General features: G+C 31.7%; 1 protein-coding gene across 1 annotated transcript in view; it reads left to right on the top strand.

Annotated features, from left to right (window-relative positions):
• The window catches only part of stac (C2 and C2B_Munc13-like domain-containing protein staccato), a 59,047-nt gene continuing 47,198 nt past the window's right edge, over positions 1-11,849 (top strand). Inside the window, exon 1 of the mRNA XM_068777705.1 lies at positions 1-905. Coding sequence (XP_068633806.1) covers positions 1-905 — 905 coding nt within the window. The remainder of the gene's footprint in view (positions 906-11,849) is intronic.

Genomic DNA, 11,849 nt, shown 5'->3' with positions numbered 1-11,849 from the left:
ATGCCAGAAATAGGACCTATGATGCGAGCGCTCGAGTTGCAGCGTCTGATCGAAGACAAAGTGTCGGAATGGCGGGAGAGGTCAGCGCGGGTCGCGGGCGTAAGCGTCGCCGACTCTTATCAGCAACCACTCAACTTCAAGAGACACACTAATAGGCGCAAAAACAGTGCTGAAATAAACAGAATTATCGCAAAGTACTCCAAAACATACAGAACGACGGAGAAACACAACGTGTTGCAACAGCTATCGGAACAGCCCCCGTCGCGGCCTGCTAGACATAAAAAAGTCATCGCGAAACTTAAATCCGCGAAAAGTGAAGACAATATCGTTAAAGTGGGAAGCATGGAAGTGCATGCAGATCCTGACGCAGTAAATAAGTCGCCGTTGCGTTATAATCTAAATAAATACAACACCAAATCTTGCGAGGACATAACGGCATTTGTCGACTTCGACCACTCGATGAAGAGCAAGAATTTTCAAGAAAATAGCATACTGAACGCAAAGTCAGTTTCAAAGGATAGGCCGAAATTACACAGCATCTGTGAAGACCTTTTTGACATAACCGAATTTAGGGATAGTGGAGTTGAATTAAGGCATAAAATGAACTTTGCAACTTCAACCCCACTGTCTAAGAGACGGACATGTCCACCATGTGATTCTGTGTCGGTAATTAATTTCGAAAAGTGCATTAAATATTCGTGTAGTGAAGGTGATAGACTTAAAAAAGGAAGTTCGGAACCAGACATGCTTAGTGAATCTTCCCGTTTAAAATTAGACGAAAAAATAAGTGATACAAAAAATATGGACGCCAAGAAGGGATGGAAAATATTAAAATCGAACTTTAGGGGAAAATTTGACTGTATATTACGATTTCGTGGGAAAAAACCGCAATCAACGCAAACCAAGTAAGTGATTCATCATCTTTGTGTTCTTGACGTAAGGATGAATTCCTTTATTAATCAGGTTACATACATAACAAACATAAGGAATAATTAATTTGTAAAGAAAAGTATTCGTATAAAGCAAATTATTTTATTTAATCGTTGTACATATCAAATTTTTTTACAGTTATGCAATGCTTTTGAAAATTATGACAGTCTTGGTTAATTGTTAACTTTTTTCGCTCAATGTAAAAAGCCAATATCCAAACGAAAGTTCCCGTTGTTTCCATTAAATAGACATGCTAATTAAGTTGCATTTATATGTAATCATTCATTATAAGAAAAAAATTGTGGAGCATTGAAATTTATTATAGTTATATAAGTGTTCTATTTCATTATATTCGTTATCATTAACTTAACCCTTAGCGAACGAATGCCGCCATACACGCGACATTGCAAATACTCTAAAAAAATCGAATGCCACATGTAAGGTGGCTTTCGTTCACTAATGGGTTATGCACCTTTTCTCGCTCTGGAAATGAAGCACTTAATTTCTTAAAAATCTGTCGACCAACTGGTGATCGTTGTAGAAAAATGCGCTCGATCGTTAAAAGTTAATGTAGGTTGTATAGCATAATTTCGAGTCCATATAAAAGCAGCGCCTTCTTAATTAGAATAGCAACATAACTTCAGTTACATTAATTTGCTATTTATAATATTTAGCATTTTATTTGACTTTGTACAAAAAAAAATTAAATTGTTTTTATTGCTTTATTTTTATAAAAATACGTTATTATTTTTGTTAATTTATAAATATGTTCAAAAGTTAACAAATTTTTTTTAAGACTATATATTTAGTGTAACAAAAGGATATTAATAAAAATATCGAATAAAATTTGTCGTACGTTGCTTTAAAAAAAAATTTATTCAGAATAGTTTCAGAAAGAATACTCTTGACTGCAATTAGTATCGCTTTGTGGTACACAGCTCGACCTTTTGTACATAGGTATAGTAGAAAATGTTTACGAATACTGCGTTGTTGTCACTAAAGAAAAGAAGAAAGAAGAACAGTTTATTCGTCACAGTCGACAAAAATAAAAATTTTTGGTTTCGGCTGTGACTTGTAGGCGATAATTCAATGTAATATTTTTGACATTATTTGTATATAAGTATATGTAATAGTGAAAAAATGAAAAAAAAAGGAAAAGCAAAAATATAAGTCAAAATGGTAAAAACATACCTACATACACAGTGTAACGCTAACAAACCGTCGTAGAATTAAAAAAAGTAATATAAAACCAAGGCTTGTAGATGTAAACTCAACATATGGAAACAGTGATTCAGAGGATCGCATAAAAAAACCTCTTATTGAGGCACTTTGTAGAATAACCATAGAAAACAAAGTTTGGATAGCTACTAGTGAGGTTTTTAAAAAATTCTTATAGACATGATCTGGTCTTTTTAAAGAATGTTTTTGCATTTTTGTGAGGTACGATTCATCCTGCACCAAACTTACTCGATGCATATCTGAGCTTGTATTGCATTTGTTTTCAAAATTGTTCCGTTATTGGAAATATCAATCTTTAGAATTAGGGAGTAAGTTAAAGTTTACGATTGCTTAGATTTGTAATAATATTACCTCCAGTCTATAACTTTAATTAATCTTTTCTTGGTTGCTCATCGAATTTCCTATAACCTGATGTTTTTATTTATGTATTTCTATAATTGCGACATTTTATGCTACGTAAATAGGGCAATGGGGCACTGGGTCACACGAAGCGCCGTCCCTTAACCTTGCCTATGGATTAAAAAGTCTATTCACGCAAAAGGTAATTGCAGCATTCAACCGATTGAATTTTGAATTGTGATGTAAGATTAACAATAGAGCTTAGAGAAGCCTACGTAAAACGCACAATGAAACTTAGTCTATGTTTAGAGACACCAATTCAGTGGAGTAACCAATGTAACAACTCGAACCGAAGCCCCCGGGGAACCCCATATGCTTAGTCATTATAAAGCCGTCTAGGCTGAACGCCTTAATAACTCGATCACATCAAACCCGATTATTATTAGAAGTGTAAATTTAAATGAGCAAACAGCATCATTTAGTCAAAAAATGATCAAGGTTATCCCTAAGAAATGTAATAAAAACTTCGTCTCGTTAATATATAAATAAAGTGACATAGAAAAGTGCAAAAAAAAAGATTGACCTAGTTTTAATGAAATGTTATACTATTCCATTATCGTTAACCTTAAATCTTTCCTTACAGTGAATCAAAATAAAAGTAAGATGCGTCATCTTAAACTCGTCGTGTGTAAATCCCTATTTTATTGTATTACAAATACATTAAAATTCTTTCTATGGTGCTATAAAACTAAATTGTCTGTGGGCATAGGTTGAAATCATAGTGCATTTATCTTTTAACCATTTGGGTAATGACAATTATATTTCATATCTATTTATAGGTTATATATCACGGAATTCCAAACTTAATAAAACCTTACTTAAAACCAAAGTTGCTTGGTATTTGAGCCCACCAAAGCCCTATCTGCTTAAATACTTTTCGACTGGTAAAACAATATAAATAATTATACATTTCACTACATATTATAAAGACTAATTATAGTTTTTTTCTGTTTAATAATTAACTGAACCGAAGCAAAGACGAATATGTTCACACTTATCGACTTGTCAAGTTATTTAAAGATACAAAGTATGGTAATTTTACAAGTACATTGGTATATCCCGCTAAAATTTCATTAACAAATCATATATATATATATCATATATATAAGCAAATTTCATATAACAGGTTGGTACACGTAACGTGACTTATGTACATTCATAAAGGTCGATTTTTAGACCCCGTCCACCAAAAAAATCAGTTTACTTTTTTCTCGACCCGTATGAAACCAGGTTGAACTTTGACATCCCCTGGATATAGATACATCTATTTGCAAATTCTTATTACCAACATTTAAAGTAATAATGTTTTTCCTATGATAATCATCATTCACCTTTTAAACTTTAATCCGTATTGTTTGCAAGCTAATGTTAAACATTAAAGAGGAAAAAACACGCGATGGTAACAACTTAGGTGTCTTAAAAAACAATCTTCATAATAGTAGGTAAATAATGATTCTATTATGTTCTTAGTGACAGTAATTTCGTATTTCAAAAAGATAAGACTTTAGCCTCATAATTAAAAACGTTTATTATGTTTGGCGATGTTCATGTCATCACTCAATGTTTTCAAATATTAGGGTTCAGGTATCAAGATTTATTAGTTGATTTGGATTTGTACTGTGAACACGATTCAAAGCCAACCTTGAGATCGGGACCATTATACATAAATGGCTATTTACGCAAAACGCACTTCCATTGTAATACCTTGCTATACGCTATCTAAGAACGCTGCCATAATCACATGGATATATGGTAGTAGGTGCCATTGACAAACCTTAACAATTGCAAAGAAGAAATAAAATAAAACTATTAGTATAATATTAATTGCAACATCATTATAAACTACCTTAAGTTGAAGCCTATATTACTTTTATTACATAAAGTTCATGAAGTATTGTTTTGAGAAAGCATCTTAGTTATCTATCTCTAATATAAAGTAAATTTTTAATTGTTTTGAATAGTAGCAATGCAGCAAATGTTAAAGAAACGTGCTAAAAATAATTAAAAAAACCTTTTTTCGTCCTTTTGTGCAAGGACATTAGAAACCGGTCATTCAGAAGAAAGCTGGTTATAATTATAAGTTGCATAATTATATGTTTAACAAATTTAACATAAGTGTCTATTGAATAGAAACGTGAAAACAATGGAACTTGATTTTAATTGTTAGCGTATCCCATCTAATACATTTTCGCTTTTTTTTTAAATCAAAATATCTGCTCTTTTGGATTATGATTAAACCGAATAAAAAACTTTGAATGATAAAATGTTATTGAATAATTTCCTGTTTATCTTCGCCATTAGACATAAACTGTTAAATAAAGTATAACTTTTTTTTCAGCAGTTTCCGATTTGCATTTTTCCTAATAAATAATCATTTGGACAGCATAGCTCTGCCACAATGAGGTAAAAAAATAAACGATTGCCATAAATTTTGTATACCTTTACATTTTAACTTATTAATGCAAACTGATAGAACGCAAGAAATCCTGTGGGGAAATACTTCTTTACTACATAAAGGTTAGGTACCGACATAGTCATTGTTCATTATCAACTGGTATTTAATTTTAATTAATTAATGTATTTGTTTTGTAACACTCGAAGGTTTGAATTCCATAACCATATTAAATGTAATCAGCGTTGTAATTTGTCGTACATTTAATCCCTATTAATAAAAAGTACGTATAAAATGTAAATATAGGTAATTAAAAAATTGTGTTTTATATATAAGTAAATTTCGAAATTGTGTTATTTTTACTAGCTGACAAATTACTTGTCGCAGTTCAATAGAAAAAAATAACGAATGTTTTAATAATAAAGAACGGTTAATTCAAATATTATATAATAATTCTTTTTCGTTGACGGCAAAAACTTCAGTATAAATGTAAATATATTGTTATTGTATGAATAGAATTAACGTTTCGATCTTTAGAGAACTTAACATAGAAGAGAGGCTATTGTCGACTGTGCACATGCGAACTCTTTAGCTTTTTGGACATGTCATTCGTAATGAGGGCTTATTGGAACGGCAAGCGATCTCTTGAACGCTCTTCGACAAGATGGACACGTCTCAAAATTGCCACTAAAACTTGCTAAGTGAATGATCTCACTCCGCCAAACAACGAGCTACATGTCGACGCATAGCGAGGGTAACGGTAGCACCAGAACCGCCCGGAGCATGACCACGAAAATTGTGACAAGAGTGCACGACTGTCCGATGACAATGTTAGACTTTGCGGTACACCCTTTTTTGGACTAATGATTATGAAAGTACATGGCATTTTTCTATCACTATCAACAAGCAAGAGGCGGTTTTATTCAGTACACAGATGTATTTTTTTAAAATATTAAATACGTATATATATATAACAAATAAAACAACCTTACAATTATAGAACCCCCAGTAAAAAGTCTAATAATCTACTGACACGTGGGAAACGTGTTAATCAAATAAATACAATTTTTAAGAACGATTAAATTCGCGAGATTTTAATTAATAGTTTAACGATATATTAAGTATACACGGTTTCCGGGATAGAACATTACATATAAATATTTATGTTTTAAACACATATTTAAGTTCTTATTTAAATGTTACACTAAACTTGTAAAATTAATCTCAAACCATTCGCGTTATGCGTCAGACTATTCAATCTTTTAATAGCCATTGACAAAGTGTTACTACTTTTATGACCTCATTACACTTCACGCATTAACAGTAATCTCTCGATAACTGAAGAGGCTATGTTAGCCGCGTAGACGACTTTTAATATTATAGGTCGTAATGAACTTTAATTTTGAAACAATGAATCAAATATTTATTTTTGCTCTTAAGAAGCCTTTGCAACAGTAAAAGACGGCTTGAGGCTCTCCGCCTACTTAGGTTTAGCCTCAAGCAGCCTCCGGTAGTGCTCTAATGTCCTAAGGAGCCCGGAGGTATTACCAGTGGGCTGCTGGGCTTTAGGGGGAGGTGAAGCACGAGTGTAGCCTCCTGCTCGGCAGCCCGATTATTCTTTTTTCTCTCCTTCTTGCCTTCGCCTCTTTAACCTCCTTAATCACCTCCTTCTTAATTTCTGTCCAGAGGTTCTTCGTGCTTCCCAAATCTTTTCTTTGCTTAAGCACGTCTGAACTTTTTGGAAACTTTTTTTGAGGTTTTGATAGCTGAACTTTTAGGCATTCTAGGTATATCTATTCGTTACGGGACTTCCTGTAATTTATTCTTACATTTTTATTATAATGAAAATAACACTTTTCATTTTACACTTTTATAGCATAGATAGCCTGTGTAGATGTTAAAATGAGTCAAAGTATAAAAACAATACAGGATTTGAACTCGGCCTTCGGTGTTTGCCAAAGCATAATTACAATAACTATTTAACATAACAATAAGCATGGCAGTGGCTCTCATGGATAATCAAAATTCAAATAGGTCTAACGGACTACAAATTTGCAATATAAGAGCAATTTGCAGTTAAATACTACTCCGTTACTGTTTTGAAGTAGGAATAACAATATATCAGAATATATTTGCAATACGTATAGTTGCACAGAACATTTTTTATAAGTATTTTTTGTACATTCGTGAAGAAAAGGGTAGTACATTGTCTATCCAAAGATTTTCTGATAGAAGAGGCCTCGAACGGTAATAGTAATATTTGCTACTAGTGATGACTTATGTTAGTGAAATATGGTTTCTCACTTCGGTCTGCATTGGAAACGATTAACGAGCCACGGAGAGGGCAATGCTCGGGATTTGTAGATGAATCCGCTGAGCTATTTATAAAGTTAAAGTGGCAGTAGGCTGACCAAATAGCGTGCAGAACAAATGACCGCTGCGACCTTGAGTTTCTGGTGTGAAAATCACGGCAAGCGCAGAAAAGGACGTCCATCCACAAGATAAACTGACGACTTTAGTAAGTTCTTCTGAATACTATGATGATAATGGTTAAAAGCTTGCACGAACATTTCCTGTCATAGTTATTTCTTGCATGGTGTATTTTCCCATTAATTAACGTCTCTTACGTTAGCAAACTCAGAAAAATTCATGAGCCATAAGGAAAATACGATAAATTATAAATTTTAAATAATACCAGCATTGTATAAGACCACATCGTGTGAACTAGGACCGTCCACAATAAGGTTACTTATGTTGAAATATAAGAATCACTCGCGGAATTACCAATACAACAGGGCTATTAGCTAACGGTTCAGTAGGTTTAATTCAAAAATATTAGAGTAGTAACTGTTACAATGTAGTGCGGAACTGTTGGTTTTAGTGATAATATTACGTTCTGTTTTCGCGTCTACTGTTACGTTCTGATATAGTCCGATAGACGGCTCTATAACAAGCGTTCAAATTTCAATAAGGAAATATGAATGTAATGGTATATATAATAGTTTGGTATTATTAAATACGTACAAAGGAACGTTATATATCTGTGGTATAAACGTGCAAAAAAGTGTCAATTTAGTAGGCGTGTAAAAGGTTTTTGTGCGCCTCGCCTTGGAATTCTAAAAAACTGGAGTAGGTAATAAACCTCAGACAAACACAAGTTAAGGAACGCATGCAACAAAGCCAGCCAGTCTGCGATGTCGCGCGCTTTGCGATGCCTGAAAATTTCGCATTATACAAAACACGTAACACATACTCTGTGAATTGAACATCAAAAGTATTTGTGAAATATATTAATTAGGTATAAATATCGGCGTCTTTTATCGATCTAATTAATAAACAAAAGGTTTAGTGTAAACCGTGAAAATGGATAAAATTGTACATGAAGACCCGTGGAAATTTGTGTTAAGGAAATTACAAGAGAAAGAAATTGTTAGCAGACGAAAGTAAGGAAGTTATTTTATTATTAATAAATCAAAATTAGACCCTGTAATAGATTACATAATCGATACCTCCATGTGTTTTTTAAAAATTAAGATTTTTAAATATCTTGCATATATTAAAATATTGTTAAGAATCATGTATGTTCTAGGTTTAAAATAAGAAAAAAGAAAAAAAAAACGATCTGAAATACTACTGAAAAATGTTACGAAAATTTTGATTCCAGATTGCTAAACATTTGCTATGATACATATTTTTTTCTCGTTATTGTGATCTTGGACAAGAATTTGCCCAAGTTTGTGATCATATTACGTAACAGGGGATTTGTTAGATATGGTGGCATTGTCATATGAGCATACAAACACGTGTGTAGAAGATTAAAAACAAGGCCGATATTTTTAACATTTAAATTACAATTCAGATTACTTAAAACTTAATAATTACATATATAAATCAATTATCAAGACGAGGTATTTATAAATCTTATTTATAAGTATGGATTCGTTTTATCGTAAATATAAAATACAGATACAGTTTTAACTAATATTATGTTAAAAATACCAGAAATTAATTGTCTTGTGACACGGAGCACTCTTAATTATACCAAAGGTTAATAAATAGATGAGAAATCAATAATACAACCAAATAAAAAATAACGTTAATTGAAAAGTATTCATCACCATCAATCAGGAAATTTTCAAATAAAACAAGTAAGTTTAGGTATATACGGAGCGTCTCAATCGTGACATTCTAATTTATTACTTGACAATAATTAAGCATACATGTTTTGCTGACGAGGAGAGATTTTCCAATGTTTCTAAAGGTTTAAATTTTTTTTAAAACACTGATCTTTATTATTTTCGTAAAGCTTTCGATATGAAAGTATAATATTATAGATTTTCTATCATTACTATCTGTGAAATCATAAAGAACGCTTAAAAAGTTGTAAGTGTCAATAAAATACCACAGCTTTGAGAATATCAAGAACAATCCAAATTAGCGACGGCATCAGAAGAACTTTACAATGGATTTGTAGATTAGAGAAATTCAGATTGTATAACTTTTATAAAATTTATTTGCAACTACCACTTATATTTAAAAGGTATGATTATGCAGAACTAGAAATTTAATGACAGCAATATTTTTTAAACATCAACCGCAAAGTTATAAATAAAATGAATAGTATTGGCATTCTCAATGGTATTCACGTTATAATTCCACAGTTAAAGTCTTTGAAGGATTAGTGGACTAAACTAATCTATAGTTTCTTATATGTTATATTTACGAAGATAACTATGAAATACGTTTTCAAAAGCATATTCTTGCAATATTGACTTGCGAGACGACCGTAAAAGGATTTAATTTTTGAGATGGTTTTTTTTGATATTCTTAAGGGTTAACTATTCTAGACAAAAGTCTAATTTAATATCTCAAAAGCGGGAAAGTTAAAAATGTTTTTAAATCAGTGAAAACATATTTAAAATATGTTAATGCACCGGGAGGCAACCGTGCGTGGTTCCGGGATATGGCACAATTTGTTACAACAAAAATGATTTTTATTCTTTCAATACTTTTTTTTTATATTTCATTACAATTGATCGCATTTTGAAAATACTCTATTACCTAAATTTTAATTTTTAAGACACAATGGTCGAACTGTAAAAACTGGTCGAACATAGATTATTAAAAATGTTTACTATCTTTTTCACTTTTTAGTAATATAGTGTTAAAATAAAGGTATTTTTATATATTTGAAAAGGATGATGATATTTTTAACCCATTAAATGATTAAATAGATGTACGCTTAATGACTCAGGTCGTTTGTTGGTAAAATCCTATAAAAAAGCACTTTTCGGCGCTATTAGTATAAAAAACTTTAGTTAGAACACGATCGCGAGATATTTTGACTTTGTGTACGTACTCTATGCAACAGTTTGTAATTAAAATTTTCTATAATTCCTGATATTACAACAGTTCCAAACCTCACGTACGCTTCAGAACGTGTGAGAAATTAACATTTAATGTGTGCCACTAGACAAAATATATACGAGTACATGTTACCACATGTACTTGTATATATAGACCTCGATATGGGAGCACAATTAAAAGACTAATTATTGAATAAACTGTATTTTCAAACAGAGCTTCCGCTTACTGGGTCGTGTACAATATCTATATCAAATACATTTATAATACTTTCAATTTTAAAAGTTACAAATGAGTAATGAAAATAATAGAAGTACGTTGATAAATAATAATAATTATTTTATCTATTTAAATTATCACACGAATCGCCATTAGTAATTGCTAATAAACTATATGTAAATGAATGTGTATAATAAAATCGAACGTGAACGTGTGTCAGCATTAGTATTGAAAAAATCTTTTAGAAAACAACTTATAGAAATTGTGATACATAATGAAATGTTTTTTTGCGAAAATTTTCAGAATTTTTGCTAATGAGAGACCAGTGCTCATTAACGGGCGAAAACCGTGTTGTAATTGTTGAACTAAAACATATTGTTTTAAAAAGAAGATGTACACATTCTTTCATTATGAGTTCATGAAAACACTGCCTTTGTCTGTGAAATTCGTTCTCGGTAAATATAATAAAAATATATCAAGACGAGTCTGGGCGTACAACATCTGTGCAATGCTTTAATAAGATAACAACATCCAGTATTGTGCACTGAGCTGTCGGCCAATCAACGGCTTTATTCATTTCCGTTATGTACTTAGACGATGAGCAACATTATGAAGGATAACCATATGTTTGCTTTGAAATGTGCACAGTACTGATAAGAATAACAATATTAAACAACTCTCTTGTTTCGCCGAATAAACAGTGTTTATGATGTGAGTTCATGATCTCATGAATTCATCTACGTTTTCTCCGTAAAGATGGAAATATTGGTTTATTATGTACTAGCTTTCCCCCGTCCGCATTGCGGACTAAATAAAGGATCCCTCCCTTGCTGCGAATGGAATTTCGTAAAATCCTTTATTAGGTGACCTTTACTGGGCGAAAACAATGTTCCTACCAAATTTAAAGCCTTATGATTCCAGAGAAAGCCATAATGAGTCAGTATACAGATGCAAAAGTTTTATGTATATATAGATAACACTTGTTCATATTCTAGCTTGCTTCATAAAATTTTAAAATTTGACCGGGGAATAATCAATATTGCAGTAGATAATAACTGGTACTTATTTCTTAGAAACTTAAGTAGCTGTAAACGGCGAGGTGTGTTTATGTTGTGAATTCTTGTTAAGAACAATGATTGTATAAAATATATACTTTGTAAACGATACCTCACGTTATACCATAGAAACAAGGCCAAAGTGATGTTTTGTCAACAATTTGTAAATAACAATTTACTTCTATATGATTCAGTTACTAATATTGAATTAAGTAAGGTTAAGGTTTTAATTATTATAGTAAAAGCAAACT

The sequence above is a fragment of the Battus philenor genome, unplaced genomic scaffold, assembly GCF_028537555.1.
Source record: "Battus philenor isolate CCGP_79_NKW_IND1 unplaced genomic scaffold, ilBatPhil1.0.hap1 SCAF_14, whole genome shotgun sequence".
NCBI classification, from domain to species: Eukaryota; Metazoa; Arthropoda; class Insecta; order Lepidoptera; family Papilionidae; genus Battus; species Battus philenor.
This window is presented reverse-complemented; position numbering and strand designations above follow the sequence as displayed.